Source organism: Notolepis coatsorum (genome assembly GCF_963971535.1).
Source record: "Notolepis coatsorum genome assembly, chromosome: 14".
NCBI classification, from domain to species: domain Eukaryota; kingdom Metazoa; phylum Chordata; class Actinopteri; order Aulopiformes; family Paralepididae; genus Notolepis; species Notolepis coatsorum.
This window is the reverse complement of record NC_140178.1, coordinates 71,336,009-71,361,499: the sequence shown is the minus strand read 5'-3', so window position 1 is coordinate 71,361,499 and position 25,491 is coordinate 71,336,009. Positions and strand designations below refer to the sequence as shown.

At 43.3% G+C, this 25,491-nt stretch overlaps 1 protein-coding gene across 1 annotated transcript in view; it reads left to right on the top strand.

Moving 5' to 3' along the window:
- LOC311240564 (uncharacterized protein) overlaps positions 1–24,676 on the top strand; it is a gene marked incomplete at both ends in the record, with an annotated part of 30,617 nt that extends 5,941 nt beyond the window's left edge. The window contains 7 exons of the mRNA XM_084329140.1: positions 13,269–13,483; positions 14,193–14,327; positions 15,182–15,207; positions 19,901–20,153; positions 20,794–20,920; positions 21,287–21,501; positions 24,538–24,676. Of these exons, the coding sequence (XP_084185266.1) occupies positions 13,269–13,483; positions 14,193–14,327; positions 15,182–15,207; positions 19,901–20,153; positions 20,794–20,920; positions 21,287–21,501; positions 24,538–24,676 (1,110 nt within the window). The remainder of the gene's footprint in view (positions 1–13,268; positions 13,484–14,192; positions 14,328–15,181; positions 15,208–19,900; positions 20,154–20,793; positions 20,921–21,286; positions 21,502–24,537) is intronic.
- Between the last annotated feature and the right edge of the window lie 815 nt (positions 24,677–25,491).

Sequence of the window (25,491 nt, the reverse complement as noted above, 5' to 3'; positions counted from 1 at the left end):
TCACAAACCACTCCTGCGTGTGATGTAATGCTTAAATATAATATGCAAAGGCGTTTTAACATTCGCCAAAATGCTTGATTGTGATTTATCAACAGCGCTCCGTTGTCCCTAGCAGCGGTCAATTATTTCTCGATAATTCACCGCTGCTACGGGCAATGTGCAATAATGACCGCTGTTAGGGGCAACAGAGCGCTATTGACCAATCACAATCAAGCATTTTGATCGCAGTCACGAAAGCTATAACCTCTTTCCCAGCTTTATCTCGCACAGCTGCACTACATCAGGTGCAATCCAGTCCACACCTGCCGATGACAGAGGAGCAACAGAACAACTGCGTCTGCATTTGATCTCGTCTTGTCGATGGTGTAAAATGAATTACGTATATTGTTAGTAAGTTAGCCATGTAATAAGCGGGATAATGTATAGCTATATTCGGTCATTGTCGCAAAATAATTGACCTTCACTGCTTCCAGAACGCAGTGTCGGTCAATTATTTTGCGACAATGACCTCGTAGCTATACATTATCCCTTACATATTCGATACGAACAATTACTTTTCTTCACGTTAGTCTATAAAAAAATAAAAAGCAACCAGAAATATAGTGTAGAAAAGTCAAGTCAAAAGTTTTATTTGTCACGGCATACAAGGCATACAGTGAAATGCGGGTGGTCATGCCCGCAGCGATTGTGCAATACAAGTAATAAGAATAAGACATAACAGGTATAATGTACATTTAAAAAAAAAACATGGTAAAAGACATGCATGCTAAGGTCCTGCGATAGTGCAATACAGTGTTAAGCTACGGATGAGGCACTGGGTCATTATGTACACTACTATACAATACTATACTATACAATATACAGTTATAGATCGTATAGCTTTACGCTCTGCTCTATTGGAACTATCCCTTTATCCACTCTAATAATGAATAACTTTCTCCACATGCACACACCTATTTACCTCCGCCTGGCCACACCCACATCCACTCCTATATAAGCGGGGTCGTGGCCACACCATCAGCTCCTTCCCTACTTTCACCACAGAAAGTGTCTCTAATACACCACTTTAAGCTTAGTGCCAAAGTAGTTTGTTGAAGAGAAGAGGAGCTGCGTTGACATTGTATCTTTGTTTTCTCTCACTATTTTTCGAGAAAATAAAGCGATAATGTCTTCACCACCGGAGAGTCTAAGATGATGATCATTCTGACCTCCACCGGCGCTTCGCATTGGGGCGCGCGTCGCTGAGCAATCCCCGCCGGCATTGTCTTCGGCTCTGCAGCTGGATACTATGCCTCGGGAGGCGGTCGGCTGTGTGAGAGCTGACGGTCTCCCTGGGCGGGTGATGTTTTTGCGACGCGAGCCTCGGGTGTGTCAGTTGTGAGGGGACAACTGTGTGCAGCTTGCGAAGGTCGGCTCCAGGCTAGAATCCCTTCGTTCGTTGCCCCTTATAGCGGCGTGTAGATGGTTTTAGTTTGATCCCCACACCGTGCTCCTCCTCAGTGAAGTCGTAGCTTTGTTTTCCTGGGGCTGTGATTCCGAGTCTGCGGTTCAATTCCCCGGGTCTCTGGAAAACGGATACCCTCTGCCACCGCGCTGGCCCCGTTTTTCAAGATGAAAATGCCGGCACGAGGGATGCGAGTTTGGTGTTTCATTATGAGAATATCTCCGAGCTCGAGTCGGCTGCAGCCCGCGTACAACGAGGGGCTTACTGCCGATGCCTCTGTGTCTGGTAAACACCGTTCTGTGAGAGGAACGTGTGTTGCCTTTTTCCCTTTTTTCTTCGGATAAAAAGAAGAAAAGACAGCGGCTGTCAGAAGTGTTGGCCTGTATCGCTATTTCTCACGTTATACAGCTTCAGAGTAGCTTAGCTTGCTACTGCGTTAGCTAGTGGCTATCGATAGCCGGTAGAAGCTAACTGTTAGCCAGTTAGCTGCTAGGCTAAGTCGTTAGCTGGCGGCTACGCTCGGCTGGAAACGTTAGCTTGATGCTATCAGTTAGCCTGGAGTTAGCTGTTAGCTTATGCTACAACCATTGGCGCTAGCCGTGAGGAGGTAGCGGGCCCTGGCACTCTGACTACGGCGTCATCTCTGGCAGAAGATGTCGTTGGGCCTGCGCTATGACCGGCCGCAGGAGGGGGGTGTCGCGCCGGAGCAAGGCACCAGCCGGAGCCGCTTCTGGCCCTGCCAGCGAGAGGCCTCATCAACGTGGTAGACCAACCTGTGTTTGCGGCCATTTCGTCCTTCGTACGAGGTGCAGGTAAGATGTCCGTTGCACATTACCCCACTCTTCCTTCCTCCCCCTCCCGAATGTTTTGGTTAATAACGATGTCTTTGTTTAACAAAACATATGTTACTTCACTGCATTTGGAGATACGACCTGTGCTGTGTAAAAATTGTCTTGGTCGCTATCTTGTATAGCTTAAGTCAAGTCAAGTCAAGTCAAGAGTTTTAATTGTCACGGCATACAGGTATACAATGAAATGCGGGTGGTCTTGCCCGCAACGATGTGCAATACAGTGGTACAACATATAATAGAATCAAAAAATGAAAAAACAACATTGTGCAGTAAACAGGTAACAGGTAACATGGAGTGACATCTCGGTATCTGTACATAGTTATTTACAGAGCATATGGGACATGCTAGTTAGCTTTGGTAGTGCAATACACTGTTCCTGTTATTTTAATTTAAAGTGTCCTTTCCTTTGGCCATAAGTGTGCGTGTGTGCGACATGAGTGTGTGCCCGCTCATGTTAAAGTGTTAAGTGGCTGCTCGTGTGTGAGCGTGCACAGCGTGCGTGTCGTGTGTGTGTTCTTGTGTGCTTGTGTGTGGATAGTTCAATGTTCTGAGCACTCAATGTTCATTGTTCATGGCTCTGATGGCCTGGGGGAAGAAGCTGAGCCTAAGCCGCTCTGTCCTAGTAGCTGGGGTTCGCAGGCGTCTGCCTGACCTCAGCAGCTGAAACAGGCTATTATTGGGGTGGTGAGGGTCTTTCATTATCCTGCAGGCTCTGGATTTGCACCTCTTGTTGTATAGAACCTGCAGGGGGGGTAGTGCAATACCCGTGGTACGCTCGGCTGAGCGCACCACTCTCTGTAGGGCCTTCTTGTCCTGTGCCGTGCTGTTTCCATACCAGGCAGTGATGTTTCCGGTCAGGATGCTCTCTACAGCTCCTGAGTAGAAGGACTGGAGTATCTTCCCCGATACTCTGAACTTCCTTAACTGTCTCAGGTGGTAGATGCGCTGTTTCGCCTTCTTTACTACTGTGTCTATGTGTGTTGACCATGTCAGGTCCTCTGAGATGTGGACCCCCAGGTACTTAAAGCTGCTCACCCTGTCCACGGTAGCCCCGTTAATCATCAGTGGTGTGTGCGTCTCCTGCTGTCCTCTCCTATAATCCACGATCAGCTCCTTGGTTTTACCAATGTTCAGGAGCAGGCTGTTGTCCTGGCACCAGCGTTCCAGTACCTCAACCTCCTCCCGGTAGGCCTTCTCGTCGTTGTCCGAGATCAGCCCCACCACCACCGTGTCGTCTGCGAACTTCACTATGGAGTTGGAGCTGAACTTGGCCACACAGTCGTGTGTGTAGAGTGAGTACAGCAGGGGGCTTAGAACACAGCCCTAGGGGGACCCGATGCTCAGGGTGATGGTGTTGGAGGTCCCCTGACCGCCTGGGGTCTTTCACTCAGAAAGTCCAGTACCCAGGTGCTCAGGGCGGAGCTCAGACCCAGCTCGATCAGCTTGTCCACCAGTCTGGTGGGGACTATGGTGTTGAACGCTGAGCTGTAGTCAATGAACAACAGTCTCACATAGCCCCCCTTCTGACGGTCAAGGTGGGAGAGGGTGCTGTGCAGTACCTGGGAGACCGCGTCGTCAGTGGACCTGTTTGTCCTGTATGCAAATTGCATAGGGTCCATATCACTGGGGAGGGAGGCACAAATGTGGTCCTTGACCAGCCTCTCAAAACATTTCATGACCACAGAGGTGAGTGCCACCGGTCTGTAGTCATTTGGACATGTTGGGGAGGGTTTCTTCGGTACAGGGATGATGGTAGACATCTTGAAGCAGGCAGGGACCACCGACTCCGCCAGGGATTGATTAAATATGCCGGTGAACACTGGGGCAAGCTGGTTGGCACAGGACTTAAGTATGCGTCCTGTTATACCATCTGGGCCAGCAGCCTTCCTGGTGTTCACCTGCATAAATGCTCTTCTCACACTGTGTACCGTCAATGAGAGAGCGTCCCCCCCCCCCCCCGCGGATGCCCCCCCCCCCCCCTCCACAACAGCCGGCGCACCAGTGACGTCACTAGCCGTTGTGCTAGCAGTGCCACTGTTTGCACCAAACCGCGCATAGAAGGTGTTGAGCTGGTCCGCAAGGGAGGCGTCGTCGCTCCCCATTGAGGGGGCGCTGACTTTGTAGTCAGTTATAGCCCTCAGTCCCTGCCATAAGCCTCTTGTGTCATTCTGTGCCATTTGTGCCTCCATCTTGTCGGCATACGTCCTCTTAGCAAGTTTGACAGCCTTGCGCAGAGTGTAGACTGTTGTCTTAGGTTCTAGCATTGGTCAAGGCTTATGTCTTTCTCTCTACCTAAAAACAGCGTTATTTTTTACGTGAGTAAAAATGAACTGGGTTTTTTTGTTGTATGATGAAGTTGTGTGTGTGTTCATGTAACGTTTGACAACGTGGCTGAGTCCACAACTGGCTGGGTGTTACCTACTGCGCTGTACATAGTGGCATGTGATCAAGGGCCTGAGGGTACAGTCCTTCACTGTGACATTCCCCCACACCTTCCTCCACTTCTGAATCTGAATCCCAGTGTGAACTACCAGGAGCAATTGCAACTCCTACTAGGGAGTTGGGGCAACTTGCTGTCAAAACCCAGGACAATTGGGTGAAAATAAATGAAGCAATGGAGAAACAAGGCAAAGTATTGAGAGAGCTTACAAAATGTATGATATCCTCATATGTGGAGGGCCACCACAAAAAGTGGGATCAATACTTGCCAGAATTCAGATTTGCTCTTAATTCTGCAGTGCATGAGACCACTGGAGTGACACCTGCAGAGTTGCAGCTTGGAAGGAAACTCCAAAGCCCAATGGATAAACTCCTGAAATGCAAGACTCTTTCCCCAGATGCCCCTGCTTATGATGTCATCCATCAGTTGAAACAGCTCCAAGCTACGGTAGATGAAAGTAGCAAGAAAACACGTCAAAGGCAATTGAGGAACTACAACAAAACAAGACAGGATGTTTGTTTTAAGTCAAAGGACAGAGTATGGGTGAGAAACTTTCCACAGTCCAGTGCTAAAGACAAGTTCACAGCCAAGCTGGCTCAAAGATGGAAAGGTCCTTATCATGTTGTTACTCAACTTGGACCCTTGAACTACCAAGTCTGCTTGGAAGACACTGGTGAAGATGTAAGGACAGTCCACCGCTACAACCTCTATGGCCTTTCTATCTAGAAATACTCAGTATAAATTTAATCTAAAAACGATGTTAGACTAAAATATAAACATATTTAGGAAAAGTCAAGGACCTGTACCTGCGATATTTCAACAAAGCTATTGGGTTTCTAAATTCAAAAACGGTGAAAATTCCATGAGATACTGATGAAGACCTTTGCACTTCCACATTCTCCATGTATTCTGTATTGTCCAGAACATTCTCCTGTCCTGTCTGTTATCAGGACAGTAAAATGATGAAACCATGATGGTCAGTATGGAGAGAACAGGCTTGAGAGACGAGGCATTTCAACTGTAGCAGCTATTGACCTGCAGCACTAGCTGATTAGAGATGTTACTCATGGATGATAATATCATTATCATCTAAAATCACATAAAACTACACAAATTGCCTCACAATTTTTCAGAAAAACTGCTGCAAAATCAAGCGTTTTTGATTGCAACAATCACAAAAAAAAGTCAAGGTTTATCAAATAATAGACCACATCATTGTCTCTGTCATCCTGGCTTGTATAACAGTGAACTAAAATGTGGCTCTCAGAGGATAGTAATATCCTGCATGCCCTCCAACACTTTAGCTCTTCTAGGTTAAGGTAATGGACTTTGTCCTTTGGCCGCACTGATTAGTCAGTTTTTATGTGAATCCCTACCCACATTCAAAACCGCTCTTAAAGAGCACCTACGGGAGGCTGCAATTTGAAACTGGCCACCGTAAATGTCCAAACCCCCCCACCCCACCCCCACCCCCTCCTAATAGACAGTCTCCTCCCCACCGCACATATATTCTCTCCCCACCGTATGTATATTTCTTTCCCACCCACCCCCTCCTAATGTACAGTCTCCTCCCCACCGTATGTATATATTCTCTCCCCACCATATGTATATTTCTCTCCCACCCATTCATTCATTCATTCATTCATTCATTCATTCATTCATTCATTCATTCATTCATTCATTCATTCATTCATGTTTCATACCTCTATCTTGACATTGGTATGTATTCATAAGCCTATCTTGATATTGGTATGTAGCCTAAAGGGTGTAACTCAAGGTAATATCAGATTAGATTAGGTTCACATTTATTGTCATTTTAATTTGATTTATTTTCACGTGTTTCTTGAATTGCGTGACATGGCTCTCTCTGTTGTGAACTCATCTCATGACCCTAAGGACCATGAAACCCACTCAAACCTTCATATAGATATGCATAGAAATACATAGGGGGTTAATCTGAAAACGAGGTTGTTTTCCTTAAAGGAACACGCCAACATTTTGGGAAATTAGCTTACCGTCTTCTCCAGAGAGAGACAAGAAGATAGATACCAGTTTCCTCTCTGTGCGTTCAGTAGAAAGCTATCTGGCTGCACGTTAGCCTAGCTTAGCACAATGAATGGAAGCGGACATGGCCGGTTAGCCTTCGGGGGAGGTGTTAGTTGGACAATGCGGCAACCGTCGGTAGTGTGATAGTAAAGGGTTAACCTTCTGTAGTGTGGCATTGAAAGGGTTAATAAAAAATAGAATAAAAAGGTTTAAAACAAGAAAACATTCAAATGAATAAAAAATAAAAAGATAAAAAAGGTTTAAAACATAAAAACATTTAAAATGAATAAAATAAAATAAAATAAACAAAACATAGGAGCAGATAAAAAAAAACAGACCCTATTGGAAGGCAGAGCAAAAGGCAGCAATGGAGACTGAGGCCTTGATGGACGCCGGCAGCGTGAATGCCACCTACAACAGAACTGCGTTTCCGCGTTGTTCTGATTGGCCACTGACCCCACGTGACCCTACCCTATTACACGCACCCTTATCGACGCGTGTTATGCGACGCTCTACAGCTCTGCCGCTGACTTCCTCGCTGTAATGTTACCAGTCTCGCGTCTATCTGCTAACGTTAGCATTAGGTAATAACCGGTTTAAAATGGATGGTGATTACCTCACGTTGTGTCTATTCTGCTAACGCCGACTCATCAATCAATCAATAACAACTTTTTTTTTTAGTCGGATATGAATTCTGTTTTGGATCATACCTGGGATAAATCAAAAGCAGTTAATCATAATGCTCGCTCGACAAACGCTTTAAAGCACTTGCTATCTGACTTTAATCTTATTGATATTTGGCGGGTTCATAATCCAGGCAACAGGGAGTATACTTTTTTCTCTAATAGACCATCTATCATTTTCCCGTATTGATTTAGTTTTAATATCAGCATCCTTATTTTCAGACGTAAAAAAAATTGAAATCCGACCTATGAGTTTATCAGATCACCATGCCTATTTCTGTCAATTTCAATTCAGCCAGGCTAAGAAAAAGGCCACAAGATGGCGCTTTAACTGCTCTTTATTGGATAATCCAGCATTCTGTGAGCAATTTCAGTCTGAGCTAGCCCAATTTTTAATGTTTAATAATAACTCCGTGGATGATTTCAGGATACTTTGGGACGCTACTAAAGGCTTTGTCAGAAATAATGCTATTACTTTCTCTTCAAGTCTTAATAAATCTCAGCTAAAACGAATATCGGAATTAGAAACCATGCTGTCTACCTTGGACCTATCTCAACAGAGGCGTTACTCTCAACAGACTGCCGCCACACTAGCCAATGTTAAGAGTGAACTAAACGATCTTATCAGGAAAAGAGCCGAATCCTCCATCCATAAAGGTAGAGTAAACCAATACTTTCATGGTAGTCGACCGAGTCAAATATTGGCCAACAAACTACGCAATAGTGATCTTGTAGGAAATATTACTACTGTTACATCAGAAAATGGTGAGCTGCTTACAGATCCAAAATTAATCAATACAAGATTTGCAAAATGTTATAATGATTTATATACTACAGAAGGCGAGCGTCCCTCTGAAGAGATTGAATCCTTTTTAAGTGGCCTTAACCTCTCTGTTTTGTCACCAGTTGAATCAAGTTTAATGGGTGCTCCTATATCATTGCAAGAACTCAAAACATCTCTGGAAAATATGAATAAAGGCAAGTCTCCAGGGTGGGATGGCATTCCCCCTGAATTTTATTTGCGGTTCTGGGACGTCTTAGGCTCGCTACTACTTGAGATGATTAATATATCCATATCTAAAGGCTCCTTAGGGAGAGACGTGAATATGTCCCTAATCTCTCTTTTATTAAAAAAAGGTAAAGATCCAAACCAGTGTTCTAATTGGCACCCTATTTCTTTAATTAATACAGATGCCAAACTATTTTCTAAAGTATTATCTTGCCGTCTTGAAAAGTTTTTACCTAAACTGATTCACCCAGATCAAAGTGGTTTTGTTAAAAAAAGGCTTTCGTCTGATAATTTGCGACGTCTCCTTCACATTGTCAACTCCGCCTCTCAAGCTAAAGTGTCATCAGCTGTTCTCTCTGTTGACGCAGAGAAGGCCTTTGACCGTCTGGAGTGGACCTATCTTTGGGCTGTACTGAAACATATGGGACTAGGTCAAAATTTTATAAATATGGTAAAAATAATATTTTCTAATCCATCAGCCAGTGTCATAACCGGAGATATTAGTTCTCCTCCTTTCAAAATTACTCGTGGAAGCAGGCAAGGGGATCCGATCTCTGCAAGCTTGTTTATTTTATCCCTTGAACCTTTAGCCCAAGCTATACGGCAATCAGAAAACATTAAGCCAATCTCTGTAAATTCTACTGATCATCATATTTCGCTTTATGCGGATGACATCTTGTTATATATGGAGAATGTATCTCAGTCTCTCTCAAGCCTCCTGAAAATCTTTGAAAAATTCAGTTCAATTTCAAGTTATAAAATAAACTGGACCAAATCAGCACTAATGTACCTAAGAACCACTCCTAACTCTGTGCTTGACCATGAGATCCCGGTTGTAACACAATTTAAATATCTTGGTATTGATATATTTCCTTCAATTGAAAAAATTGTGTCCGTAAACTATAGAACCATTAGGTCAATCATAAATGATCTCAATCGATGGTGTAATATACCTGTCTCCCTTTCCGGAAGAGTCTCTATTATCAAAATGAACATATTACCTCGAGTAAACTTCTGTAGTTCCATGATTCCTATTGCCCCACCTGTTGCTCATTGGGAAAATTTACATAGAGCAGTCTCAAAATGTATATGGCGAGGCAAGCGAGCTCGGGTTAAACTTACTACCTTACAAAATGAGCGGCAATCTGGTGGTTTAACTGTGCCAAATTTTAAGTTATATTTTCAAGCGTTATCATTTCGTCCTCTGTTGAGTTGGTTTAATTTAAATTCTGAGGCCCCCTGGCTTAATATTGAAAAACATATTGTGGCGCCGATTCGTTTACAAGACATTGTCTTTACAGATATTTCACTAAAGCAATGTAGATTACGTTATGGTCCGATAATAGCGCATGCCATATCTTTATGGCGCAAATATGAAAAGTTACTTAATTGGGATAATAAGTGGCATGAGCAGACTCCCTTATTTCATAACCCGTTTTTGCTTAGCGGAGGCCGCAGTTTTGTAGCTCAATCATGGTCCAACTGTGGCATTCATGTACTTGGCGATGTTATGGAGGACAATGGTCTAAGAACATTCTCAGATCTGAAAGAGTCATATAACTTACCTGGCACCTCCTTTTTTTATATTTACAGCTCCGCTCGGCTATGCGAGCCTATGGAGTTCCATGGACCAAACCAACTACTAACCCGTTAATTACTTTCTCTAAAAAAACTGCAGGTCTCTCCAAAGGACAAGTCTCTATAATTTATAAAGATCTATCACAAAGATGTACTTCGTTAATACCTGTTATCCAATCGTGGAGCACAGAATTGGGATTAGAACACCATCACTCTATCAATTGGACCAGAGTTTGGGGAAATGTTACTATGGCATCACGAAACCCAAATCATCAGCAGATTCATTTCAATTTTGTCCATAAAACATATTTAACCCCCCAGAAAGCTTATAGAATGAGACGTGCTATGTCACCAAACTGTACACTTTGTTCTCTAAATACTACTGGTACTTTTACACATATGATGTGGGAATGCCCCACAGTTAAAAGTTTCTGGGAACAGATAACTAATTATCTATCTAAAGTATTACAAAAACATATTCCCTGTTGTCCCAAATTACTTCTCCTTAATGATGATGATTCTTTAGCTTTAAGTATTGTTCAGAGACGATTTTGGCTGGCAGGAAGTACTGCTGCAAAAAAAATGTTGGCGCTGCGATGGCAAGCTCCACACTCTCTGCCCTTTAATCACTGGAAACAGTTATTAGCTGATGTTGTAACAATGGAGCTTTCTACAGCTAGATTAAATGGGGCAAGATATCAAACAATAGATAGCTGGAACCATATTCTCTATCAAGTTAGGACCTTCAATATATAGCTAGCAGGACATAACTAATTATATCTGTATAATTCCTTTTAGTTCTTTTTTTAGTTTTTCGGTCTTTGTTGAAATTTTTGTTCAATTAATTTTCTTCTCAGGCCTATGACGGGGTGGGTTGGGGGGGGGGTACTATTATTATTATTATTTTATTTATTTTTTGTCAACGGTGGTTGGTGCAGGGGTTAGGGGGTAGGAGTTTTTTATTTTAAATGAGGCAAGGGGCAAGCCAATGCAAGTAATTGGCAAAAAATTTAAATGTATGTTTTTATGTGCATTGTATGTGCATTGTATGTGCATTATATATCCTGCCTTTTCTTCCAAAAAATGAAATAAAAATATATTAAAAAAAAAAAAATAACAACTTTTTCCCCCTCCTTTTTCCTCTGATTTTCTCCCATCCCAATGTTAGTCGTTATGCCAATTCCCAATCCCCTTCCTGGTCGCTGCGCACTTACCCCCCACAGTCGGTCTGGGAGAGTGGAGGCTACCACGTGCTTCCTCCGACACACGTCCAGCCAATCAACCGCTTCTTTTCACCTGGCAGCGCGGATTCTCACTGAGAGGGCGTAGCGTGTGGAAGGATCACACTATCCCACTTAGATCCTATCCGCGCTTAGCAGGCGCCCCGACCGAACTGTAGGAGTCGCTGTTTACAACGACCCGGACCCACCCCGCCAGCTTCTCCCACCCTCTAATACTGCCAATTGTATTAGTGTGAACGGCCAGCCAAGCTGGTGATAACCCCGGAGCTTATCATTATCTATATGAATTGAAAATGGGGGACCCTGATGGAAACAAGACAAACGTCTTTCTCAGGTCTGCATCCCCTTAACAATTGTATGTATTGAGCCGTACTGTATTGTACCCATTCTGCAATCTGTTAAATAAAGTTTTCATTCATTCATTCATTCATTCAGCTGTGAGCTGGATTCGAACAGGCGAATTTTTAGTACTATATCCCTCTACAGTTTGTTCATAGTTAAAGACAGTAGAGGTTGAGTACTTTATTATCTAAAGATGGTAAGTTAGAATGTTGTGTTTGTTCATAGTTAAAGACAGTAGAGGTTGAGTACTTTATTAGCTAAAGATGTTAAGTTAGAGTGTTGTGTTCATTCATAGTTAGACATTAGAGGTTGAGTAAATATCTAAAGATAAATTAGATGTCAATGTTTTGGTTTGATTGTTTGTACTAGTAACGTTAATGCTAGCAGAATAGACACAATGTGAGGTAATCACCATCCATTTTAAACCGGTTATTATTACCTAATGCTAACGTTAGCAGATATAGACTGGTAACATTACAGCTTGGCGTTAGCCTAATGCTAACGTTAACATTATCGTTAATGTTGTTATTGATTGATTGATGAGTCTGCATTTAATACAGAGGTGCTTCACAGCGCTCACAGCGCGGCGTTTCCAATATTATAAATACGGAAACAGCTGTTCTGCGAGGAAGTCAGCGGCAGAGCTGTAGAGCGTCGCATAACGCGCGTCGATAAGGGAGCGTGTAATAGGGTAGGGTCACGTGGGGTCAGTGGCCAATCAGAGCAACGCGGAAACGCAGTTCTGTTGTAGGTGGCATTCACGCACCCCGGCAGCTGATTCCACAGGCGCGGCCCCAGTGTCGAAAAAGCACGGTGCCCCATGGTCGACAGCCTGCGTGGGATGGCGAGGAGGTTTTGGCTGCCAGACCTGAGTGACCTGTATGCAGGTTGAGGGGAGAGGAGGTCCTGGAGATAGGTCGGGCCAGAGTGGTTTATGGCCTTATAGACCAGCAGCAGAACCTTGAAGGTGATCCGCTGGTTAATTGGGACTGGGAGCCAGTGAAGGGAATGGAGGACTGGGGTGATGTGTTCTGTGTTCCGAGAGGTAGGAGTGGAAGAAGTCGAGAGCCTTCCCTGTAACTCCCACCTCCCGGAGGCGCTGACACAGAGTGCAATGGTCCACCGTGTCAAAAGCGGCACTCAGGTCAAGCAGGATCAGTAAGCTGGGGGAACTGGAGTCGGCCGCCATGAGAAGGTCATTTAGGACCCTGACCAGGGCACATATGCCTTACCTACTCTTACTCGTTACGCTGCTGGCCAGTATGACTACGACCATACTGTCTTTATACAGGTCTGTATCACTGTACATATTGGTATTACAACTCTGTACATACATCTGATTAGCACCTCACTTTATATATTTTATACCCAGTTGAATCACCTGTACATTGTATATTGCTGTTGCACTTTACTGTTACATTTGCACTCTGGTTGGATGCCAAACTTATTTTCCTCGTACTGTACTTGTGCTGTATAATGACAATACATTTTAATCTTCCTGGTTAAATAAAGGTTAAATAAAATAAAAAAATCTAATCCCTGAAAAGTTGACGCTTTGGGAGATACAAGGTTTTCACCCAGCAGCAGCAGCAGCAGTGACATTCTCCCCTCTTTGATTTGCCCTTGTGTCTCAGGTCATCAGTTCAGAGGCGAACTACGCCAACAGCTCCGGGGCGGCGTTCAATACAGTGGTGGAGGAGGCCCAGGTTGGCCCGGCCACAGTAGCGGAGGTGGTGATGACCCTGTTCCTCACCGTGGTGGTGTGTATGGGAGCGGTGAACAAGCACACCTCCAGCCTGCTGGCCCCTCTCTGCATAGGGCTCACAGTGACGGCGGACATACTGGCAGGGTGAGCGTCCACTGGAGCGTCCACTGTTTTTTATGTTTGTTTTTTTTACCCAGGGACAGTGCACATTAATCAACATCTTCAGTTTCCACATCAATGTAAATGTGCCAGAATTAGCTAATGAGCTAGTTTTCATCTGTAGTCCCTGCCTACCATGCATGTCTTTGTGGTGTGGGAGGAAACCAGAGTACCTGGAGGAAACCCACGCAAACACAGGGAGAACATGCAAACTCCACATAGAAACTCCACACCTGCTGGGGTTCGAACCCAGGTACTGCAAGCAGTGCTAACCACTGTGCCACCGTGCCGTCTATTTTCTATTGGCACTTCAGTTAACCCTCTCAGACCTGATCTTGGGATCATGGGGGGGGGGGGGGGGGGGGGGGTCAAGAGTAGATGTCACATAGGGGTGTCCTATATAATTCCATGGGTGCCCCCATCCTTTAAGTGGCAATCCTTAAAATACAAATTGTTTGTTTATTTTGGCGACATCTATTGGGGATAAGTGGTCATTGCTGTTGTAGTTTTGAACTGTATTGATTTACTTTTTCCTTTGTCACGGACAGTAAGACAGACACTCAAACACACATATACAGACATGAGGGATTACAGTACGCCCTTGTGCATTATGCTTGGGTGTAATTACAACATAGTTATATATCTTTCTCTAATTTCTCTTGTGTTGTTGCCGCCCCCCCCCCCCCCGATATAGGGGAGCCGTGTCTGGAGCATGTATGAACCCTGCTCGGGCGTTTGGCCCAGCTGTGGTGGCCAACTACTGGAGTTACCATTGGATTTACTGGGTTGGGCCCATGGCAGGGGCTGTGCTTACTGGCAGCCTTGTAAGGTATAGTGCTTTGTCCTACACGCACGCGCACACACACACACACACGCACGCGCACACACACACACACGCACGCGCACACACACACACACACACACACACACACACACACACACACACACACACACACACAAACCACCCTTATACTTCTGGATGGGCTTATTTCCATTCAAGACAACTTAGAAAGTGGACCCACCCACACTTTGGAGCGTGTGTTGTTTTTGTTCTGAGCTCCAGCAATCAAACTGGCCTTTAAAGGAACATGCCAACATTATGGGAAATACGCTTACCGTCTTCTCCAGAGTCAGACAAGAAGATGGATATCACTTTCCTCTCTGTGCGTTCAATAGAAAGCTATGGTAATTATTAGATGGTAATTATTTTGAAGACAACGAAATAAAAACATGATCAGTTAGAAATAGGTAAATTCGTCTTCGTCCTCTTTGAAGTGGAAGTGACTGAGCGCTTGTGTGGCGGAAGCATGTTTTCCTTCCAGTGGCGCATGTCTGCCTTATCTCTCCATATCTGCACACAAACTGACATGCAGCCTATTGAAACACATAGGACGGGTTCCCCATCATCTAAACTAAACATTAACCATGTCTCTTGACTTTAAACGTGCTTTTATGATGCGCCGCTGCCGCTTGCCCGCTGTTAGCTTGTTAACCACATTCTTTTTACACCTTTTTATCTTCATTATGCCTTGTTAGAAGCAATATTTTTGTCTGGGACCTATCTTTAGAAATAAACATGAATTTACAGTGTGTGGTACAAACATTAGCTTTTACACACATTGATTTAAATGGTTTTTGTTTCATAGTTCTTGACCATGATGTTGTCATTTCCTTCTTTTTCAGATTACTGCTGGGTGACAGACAAATCCGTGTTTTCTTGAGATGATATCACGTTCAAGTCCTCTGAAGCTCAATGCCATTTGCAATTTTTACCTTTTACAACTATTGTTTTTATTATTCAAACACATATATTTTTTCCAGCCTTCCAACAGTGTTTTAAAGCTTGAGCTCCAATTAGTGAACAGATTAGGACACTGACTAAATGAATGTCCTAGAGATGTCGGAGAAAGTCTACATCTGTCACATATGGGATCTACATTTGGGAGGATGTTGGAGAATTAGAATTTTGAAAAATGCAGGTGATGCAGCACCTTAAACTGAATGAGGCTATGTTGAGCTATTGAGCTATATGAACAGCTATTTTTGATATACCTTTCTGTATTAATGAAGGTAGACTCATTCTTTTTTATACACTCTGGTTTGAAATCAACACAGTTTTAACCACCTTGATGGGTAAATAGTGGACACAACACATTTCGGCTAGATAAAAGAATCCAGCACTTCAGAAAATGTGTAAGAATGATGAGATTTTTTATTTAATGTGCATTCAATAGAAAGCGATGGTAATTATTAGATGGTAATTATTTTGAAGACAACAAAATAAAAACATGATCAGTTAGAAATAGGTCAATTAGTCTTTGTCCTCTTTGAAGTGGAACTGACTGAGCGCTTGTGTTAGTATATCCCTAATATGGAATTTCTTCAAATGTGTATGATGTATGTGATGCTGAAAGATTTTATTTATTGTCGAAGAATTCCTTTGTGAAATCACTTTGTTCACTTTAAAATCAGACATGTATCCTCCAGGTATTGTTTTTGTATACTCATTCCACGTTTTTCTTTTTTTATCTACTTTTTCTCCTATTTTTTCTGTATTTTTCTCCCATCCCAATTTAATCGTTATGCCAATTCCCCCCTCCCCTTCCTGGTCTTTGCATGCATTTGCCCCCTACTTGCCGGTCTAGGGAGCCCTGAAGTCTATCAGATGCTTCCTTCGATACATAGGAGACAGCCAGCAGCCTCTTTTCACCTGACAGCGCGGACTCTCATTGGTGAAGTGTAACGCGTGGGAGGATCACACTACCTTCACCAGTTCCTTCCCTTGCTGTGCAGGCGCCCTGACCGACCTGTAGGAGTCGCTGTTTACAACGACCAGGATACCACCCACCGGCTTCCCACCCGCTGACACTGCCAATTGTGTCAGTATGACGACCGGCCAAGCCGGAGGCACCGCTGAAAGCCGGATTCGATACCAGTGTATCTGCGGTGGTAGACAGACGCTTAGTCCGCTGCGCTACCCGGCCGCCCCTCATTCCACTTTTGAAATGAAGAAACATATTTGAGATATGAAGGTATCTCTAGTAGTTTATGTATCTACTAGAAAACCTTTTGGATGTGGAAAAGTCAAAGAGCCAAAATACAACATGGGTGGTGGGCTGTGGGCCACAGAATGTGAATCGATATTTAAAAATTGTTAAATATCTTAAGTCTTATGTCAACAGTCTGTCCAAGTGATAATAAACTCCTCATTTAGTATCTCATACAGTCTCTTGTTACTCCCTGGAACCCTCTGGTGGGCCAAATAGTGTTGTCGGGAGACCAATGTGACCAGCGGGGGCTCCTTGAACTATGACCTCAGCCCCATTCCTCCACCTCTGCTGCCTGTCACCTAATGCTAATAAATGATTTTGAAAACTATTCTGATTTGCTGTTCTCATTATTGATTGTCGTTATCGTCCTACATACGGTATTAACCCTTTCGGGTGTCACAATCGCACATGTGAGATTAGAATCTTCAGAACTTCAGAACATTCTAATGATGATGATGTAATAATGGCTACCGGTTATTGAAACCTACAGTATGGAGTTCAGAATTCCGAGAAGATGTCCCCAAAAACGCTCACCCCGAAATGGTTAAATAAACCTCTCTAAAAGGAGGGGATGCCGCAGCAAAGATTACTCTCACTCTCTTTCTCTGGGGATCCATGTTTACTGTAGTCTCTCTCTGGGCAGCCATGTTTACTGTAGTTCTAACCTCTGGTTAACCCTTTCACTGCCGCACTACCAAACGGTTAACCCTTTCACTGCGACAATACACAGAAGGTTAACCCTTTCACTACCTTCTGTAGTGTGGCAGTGAAAGGGTTAAGGACAGCATAGCTCTCTAATCCTCACTCTCTTTTTTTGATCCATTTTTTTCTCCCATTTTCTATTTTTTCTCCCATCCCAATTTTCATATCTTCCAATTCAACCCTCCCCTGTCTTCGAACGTTGTTTCTTGCCTCCCACAAGCCGGCTGCAATGTGGACTAAGTCATACATAGCACGAGTCCCCTCCGATACTCGAGGTAACAGCCGTCGCATCTTTGCACCTGCGCGGCTCGATCTTTCAGCGTCGGGGGTCTGGGCTTTGGAGGGGCCCCGCCCCCGTCGCTTCTTGATTCTACTACGCAGGCGCACCAACCGACCTGTAGGAGTCGCTGTCCACAACGCCCGATCCCCACCCTTCAGTTTCCCTCTCCGTAATACGGCCAATGTGTATTACTGTGGACGACCAGCTAAACTGAAAGCAATGTGGAGAGTGGGGCTCGAACAGGAGGCATTCTTGTTCGAGCCTAGTCTCCAGCATTCGTTGCGAGTGCCTTGCCCACTGCGCCACGTAGCCGCCCTTCTAATCCTCACTCTCATGACCAAAATGGGCTTTTCATTAATGAATACGCAAGGAACTCATATATTTCACTTAATGTGTGATCATATTTGTGCAAATGATTGAACAATTGGAATTTGCTGTATTGTGACATGATGTTCAGTGACCAGTCCATGAAGCTCCATGCTGACTGGAGTTATTTTTCTGTAGTCTTGTTTGTTCACCAATTAAAATCAAGATACAGTCTTTGCACAGGGGTAATACTTAGGGGACGTTCTGCATTATCGTATCTACTTGGGGGTGACAGTGGCTCAGGAGGTAGATCGGTCGTCTGGTAATCAGAAGGTTCTCTGTTCGATTCCAGCTACTCCTGGCAGCATGTCGAAGTGTCCTTGAGCTAGACACTGAACCCCTAACTGCTCCTGAGGAGCAGGTTGGCATGGTTCGCATGGTTGCCTCTGCAGTTAACGAGTGAGTGAATGGGTGAGTGTGAGACATAAGTTTTAAAGCACTTTGGATACCATTTACTGTATTACTGGTGTGCATTATTGGCAAGGCTGACTGATGCACATTCCCCAATGATATTTTATTTTCTAAAGTTGTGTTTAAAGGCCCAATAAGTGATCCAAACATAAACAAATATAATAAAGGATGCATCCATTGCCTCCTTTATGATAAGGTTGGTTGGCCCTCTCTGGATGAGAGGCGACAAACATCGTTTTTGTTTATTTTCAAGGCCCTTATTGGTAAGCTACCTCCTTGGAATGGAGTTGTAGAATCCATGTGACCCATTAATTAGCTAGTTCTTAAGGTCCCCCAAGTTTGCTCGGAACTTTGGAATGACCTCTAACATGCTCTAAAGTTTGAGATTCTCCCCTCTGTTGCAGAGATTAGGACCTTGATCTCCAACCACTGCCTATCAAGTTGTACCTGTTTTAGTTGATTTCTTTGTTTGTCCTCATTCTTTCTTGACATGTTGTGAGAAAATAAGAAAAGAGAATGGAGACATGTTTTAATCATTTTAAAGCACTATGTAAATAAAAATAAATACAAGGTAAAAATAGGTAAATAATGTTCTGTTATTTGATTAGATTTTGTTCATGTTGGTAATGTTAACTAATGCACTGGAGTCCAAAATGAATGAAGGGATTTCCACACACTTAGATCCATGCAGTGTTACATTTTAACCCTTGTGTGGTGTTCATGTTTATTCTTTTACTCCCATTTATCAATACAAGTGCTATTCGCTTTGTGTGATAACATTTTATGCCAAAAAAAACGAATTCAGTATAATCAAGACATTAATAGAATAAATCATGTTTATCTTCAATATATATGACTGAAACAAGGTGGAGGCAGACAGTGAAGGTACACAGTGAACCTTTTTGTTTCATATTTACTAATAAATCAAGCTCGAGAATGCATGGGAAATGGGAATGTATGATAAGGTACAAAGAAATTGGGATGGGGATTGGGGATTTTAAAGAAAATACAGTGTAGGAATACCATCAATCTCAAAATGCATGGCTCAGGTTTCAACAACAGAGCCAGTACTTTAATCAGTCCCTGTTTATTGCCATTATAAACACCAACAAATCGGGGCTTAATCATTATTTATTTTTGCTCAATTTCTTTTGATCTCTTTTAGATTTTGCCCTGGGATATGCTATTTTGCCCTGTTGTGAGAGACTGGCTAAAGAAAGCATGATTAACTAACTTCCAAGTAAATCATTAAGTTTCAATCGGTGCCAACAAGCCAGCAGCTTTTTAAAACAGTCCATCATTTCAGTTTATCATCATCTTGTCAGCAAAAGCACCTTGTTATTCCCCAGTGAACTTATCCCTAGTGAAAGAAGACCCCATGTGATGCTAACTTAACAGGAGATTCAGGGAGTCTAAGGTCAATGAAGCAACACTACTTTATGCCCCCCTCCCTGAGGACCCTAGACCCTCATGAACCTACCAAAGTTCAGGTGATTAGTCGACGCGAGAGGTATTTGGACGCGGGTTATATCTTCAGCTCTGAAAAACGTCCCCTCTCTCCACTCTGACTCAAACTCTACACCATGGCTGAAGGGAAGCTGGAGATGGGAGACCTCGGAGCTCCTCTGGTGAACTCGGAGTCCAAGGGGCCGCCTCCGGCCAGGCCCCCTAACATGTTTGAGCGTTTGATCCAGCCTTGTGTGGCCGAGCTGGTAGGGACCACGCTCTTCGTCTTCATCGGCTGCGTCTCGGTCATCGAGAACACAGAGACCACGGGGAGGCTCCAGCCGGCTCTGGTGCACGGCCTGGCCGTGGCTGTCATGGTGGCGTGCATGGCTGAGATCAGGTGAGTAGTGTGTCTCTCTGGATCTCTCAGATCTTATGAAGTCTTGTGTGTGTGTGTCTGTTGATGTCTGTCTATTGCATACAGTACCTGGTGGTGAAATATGCGATGATTCACTGGATGTGCTGTTTCTGAGTGATCAGGTTGTGATAAATTATGGACAAATACACAAATGCTTCATATTTTGTTTTCCACAAGAACATTTCTTAACATCTGCCGTGGTTATTGTGTGTCTGGGGCGCATTCAGTTAAAGTGGTGCTTGTAAAGATAAGACACATGGTTGTAAAACCTCTATTATTCTTCCAGGGTGACATTACTCTCAGCACAGTGATGCTCATGTTGCTTCTTCACACACTGATTATAGACATTATAGATAACGGCATACTTGACACATGGAATATGTTGACATTTGTAAAAACACCTCAATGAATAAACAAATAAAAACAACTAATGAATAAGTTAATATAAATTACTGTGTTTTTAGGCTAATCTACTGATAATGGCCCTTATCTTATCTTGTGCTGTCTGAGTCTTTTCATAGTGAACTTCTTGACTGATAACATTGTGAGACAGAGGTACAATTATGTGTAAAATGGATAACCAGAACTTTTAAACCTCTTTAAACCCCCTCTCTCTCCCCAGTGGCTCACATTTTAACCCGCCCTTCACCCTGGCGATCTACCTGTGTGGAGGCATGGGTTTGAAGATGGTGGTCCCTTACCTGGTCAGTCAAGTGGTAGGAGGGGTGCTGGGAGCTTCCATGGCAAAGGTGAGAACCTTGTCAAAACAACACATCAGCCTGCCCCCAAATACTGACGTTTCTAGAACTATACGCCATGAGTTCTATAAACTCATCCTGACATGATATAGAAATATAAACCTTAATCTAACCTGGAGCTAGTTGGAGAGGTGGAATCACAGACAGACATACATACATACATACATACATACATACATACATACATACATACATACATACATACATACATACATACATACATACATACATACATACATACATACATACATACATACATACATACACACACACACACACACACACACACACACACACACACACACACACACACACACACTCCACTGCTAAGTGCATGTTCTCCTCCAATGTCCACAGTTAATGACTTCAAGTGAGAACTATAGCAAAGCCCAGGGGGCAGCCTTCACCCTGCTGCAGTCCAATGAGCAGCTAGGGCGCGCTCTGTTTGCGGAGGTCGCCATGACCTGCCTGGTCACTATGGTGGTGCTGCTGGGGGCCGTCAACGCCAAGAGCAGAAGCCCCTTGGTGCCATTCATGGTCGGTTGCACCGTCATCATCAACGTCCTGGCTGGGTAAGTGGCTGAAGAAACACATTATTTGTGCTCAAACAAGTTCGAGTTCTATCCACAGTGCTGTGTTATATGTGTAGTAAGTAGTGATGCAGTGGTTACATGTACTCTCCTGTCAGCGTAAATATTTTTCCCAACTCACTTTCAGTTCCGCGTTCGGGTTCCGCGATCTGATTGGCCACTGACGTTTCTCTCAGCGCCAATCGCGTACGCCTAGATCACTGGTTAAGCTTGGCGATTCTTTCGAAGTCGCTCTCTTTCGAAGTTGGTTAAGGTTAGAGTTTGTCTTTAGAGCAGGGCGATAGACCACTGACAAACTCTAACCTTAACCAACTTCGAAAGAGAGCGACTTCGAAAGAGTCGCCAAGCTTAACCAGTGATCTAGGCGTAACGCGATTGGCGCTGAGAGAAACGTCAGTGGCCAATCAGATCGTGGAACCCGAACGCGGAACTGAAAGTGGGTTGGGAAAAATCTTTACGCCTCCTGTCAATGGTTGCGGTAAATTATTATAGGCTATACTATCAACTGACCTATCTCAAAGCCTGCCCTCTTTTCTTCATCCTCCAGTTACAATTGTTGCTTATTCCTCTGACTGCAACAGTTAAGACTGGAGGATCAGGGAAAGAGGGCGGGGCTTGTGATAGGTCAATTTCAATCATAAAGATTTATATCAGCTTATAAAGGTGCAAGTAACCTTAGTTTAGGTGAGTTTGCCCTCCACTATGTCCATGTTCGTAAGTCCATAGTGATGAAAAGGAGCAACACTCCCTTAAATGATACAGTAATACATTGTTTATGTGGCCTTTCTTCTGTCAACAAAGACCTTCATCTGATCTGATAACTGGACATCCCAGACATCTTGTGTCATCGTGTCTGGGTCTCTGTTGAGCAGCATGGTTTTAATGGCATAGTATGATCTAGGATACATTTATTTATGGAGAAAGTGTTGCACCTGTTCATCATTATGGTTGAGTAACTGAGGAATTGGTGAGAGGAATAGTGGATCTACATGTGTAAGAATGAATGGTCTGATCCTATCTCCTAGGATTTACACAAGAGATGATAAAAGAGACTGGAGAATGGAGGGTCTTTATTGCTGTGAGAAAGTTATGCATTTGTCAAACTGCAGTCACTTGAATTTCATAGATCATATCAGGAGGGTGGGATCTAGTGTTTGCTCTGTCATTAGTGTCTGGAGACATGAAGATAAGATAGATTATGTTGAGCTATTGACATAACTGTGCATGCTTTTCCCTGGGAATCATTTGAACTGCTTCAAGGATAACCTTTCTAAAGCGGCACGGTGGTGTAGTGGTTAACACTGTCGCCTCACAGCAAGAATGTCCAGGGTTCGATTCCCACTTGGGGACCAGGTTTCCATGATGCCAGTTACCCAGGTGGGGTATCTCCCAGGCCTTTCTGTGTGGAGTTTGCATGTTCTCCCCGTGCTCGCAAGGGTTTCCCCCCCTATAAGATAAACCCAATGGAAAAACATGCACAACAATAGATCGCTAATGCTGTGGCGTCCTTGACGAAGACGGACAGGAGCACTTGGATTGGTCCCCTGGCGCGGCTCACGTTGACGCCTGTCTGCTCCCGGCTGCCCTTGGGGGGGAAGGACGACGGGATGGGTTAATCGCAGATACGAATTGCATGCATGCATCGCTTGTGTGCCGATTGATGACCTCTGAGCAGGTCCTAAATTATTAAATTATTTCCTTTCTTTTCTTTTTTACTCATTTGATATTCAGATGGATCTTTGGCCTAAAAGTAGTGTAAGAACCTGGTGGAACTGGAACACATTGTTTGGTTCTCAATCACCACACAGATTTACCACTGATAATACTAAATTAATGAGTCTGGCACAACATGTTGAAATTCTTGGTTTAAATCTGAGCATAAAACAGAGTTTTGTGGTGGACCTGCGTTGATTTAGATTATATAGAAACTACCCTCAGACAGGAGAACCATCTGAATATATATGTATACATTCTTGAACTATTTCAGCTATTTAAAGGAAAACTCCAACATTTTGGGAAATTTGCTTATTTAACATCTTCCCTGGAGTTAGACAAGAAGATACATACCTTTTTTGTCTCTGTGCGTGCATTTAGCTTTGGGAACAGTCGCTCCGTTAGCATAGCTTAGCTTCATCACTGGAAGTGAGGCAGGACAGTACCATGACGTTCCCTACAGGTTTGTTGATATTCTCATTCCTTCAAAGGATCCGAACCGATTGAAGTTTATGGATACCATGACTTAAAATCCTCTTACCTTGACGATTAAAAGCCTCCCCAATTTAGAAAACAGTAATCCAATGGCTGGTATTGATAATATACTACTAACTACTGGATGCTCGGAGCTAACCGGAGCTAACACAGAACAGGATGGTAAAGCAAATATAATGACTTCCTTTCTGGGGTTTTCAAAATAAAAGTGTGACGTTTATAGCAGCGGAAAACGTTTATTTTGTACATTATCTAACGTTAACACGAACCTAAACTAACTTTAGGTTAGTTGTAATGTTAGTTTAGGTTCGTGTTAACGTTAGATAATGTACAAAATAAACGTTTTCCGCTGCTATAAACGTCGCACTTTTATTTTGAAAACCCCAGAAAGGAAGTCATTATATTTGCTTTACCATCCTGTTCTGTGTTAGCTCCGGTTAGCTCCAAGCGTCCAGTAGTTAGTAGTATATTATCAATACCAGCCATTGGATTACTGTTTTCTAAATTGGGGAGGCTTTTAATCGTCAAGGTAAGAGGATTTTAAGTCATGGTATCCATAAACTTCAATCGGTTCGGATCCTTTGAAGGAATGAGAATATCAACAAACCTGTAGGGAACGTCATGGTACTGTCCTGCCTCACTTCCAGTGATGAAGCTAAGCTATGCTAACGGAGCGACTGTTCCCAAAGCTAAATGCACGCACAGAGACAAAAAAGGTATGTATCTTCTTGTCTAACTCCAGGGAAGATGTTAAATAAGCTAATTTCCCAAAATGTTGGAGTTTTCCTTTAAGACTGTTCCTGTTTACAGTGGGGATGTATCTGGTACCTGTCTGAACCCGGCCAGAGCCTTCGGTCCAGCACTGGTGTCTAACTACTGGACCTATCACTGGGTCTACTGGGTGGGGCCCATTGGAGGAGGCCTAGTAGCGGCTGCGCTGGTCCGGTAAGTGAAACATGTCCATAATGACAGGCACCTTCTCTGCTGGCTAGCCCCCGTTGTGGTCTTGCCTTTGAAATAGGATAGTGTGGATTTAGGACACTTGAACAACTAACAATGAAATGTCATATGATCATTTTCCCCTCTTTTTCAGACTTCTTCTTGGGGACAGAGAGACTCGAGTCATACTGAAGTGAGACCAAGTGTAGATGAATGAGATGAGTCATGATAGCTATGCCATTGCTGCACAGCTCCTATTGTTCACAGCTAACACAGCTATTGTTCTAATGCCATTACTGATTTTCTGTATATTCTTTGATGTATTTAGTTCTTTGTACTATACAATTTATATATGTAATAAAAGAAAATGAGATTGTCTTGTGGTTTTTTCCCCTTTTCTTTTTTCTTTATAACATCAAATAGTCTAATTTAACCTTATTTTAACAATGGAAATATTGGATAATGGTACGTGAATGTTCTGTGAATGTTATTATCCAGTTGTATTTGTACATATCAGATAATGGTTAGAACTCATATCATCATTTCACAACATGTTTAACCTCTCTGATGCATATTGTGACTTTTTCATATATATCTTATGACATTATATATTTTACCATAGATAGTTTCCAGTAGAGCTAGACCCATTAATCTGGCCGATATTTGACATTTTGAGATAATCTGCATCTAATCTGCATTTAATAGGCATCTAATCAGCATCTAATCTGTATCTAATCTGCATCTAATCTGCATCTAATTTGCATCTGCCAAATAAACAAAAAAATCTGCAGACACATCTGCAGGCAGCCTATGAAGATTTAAGGC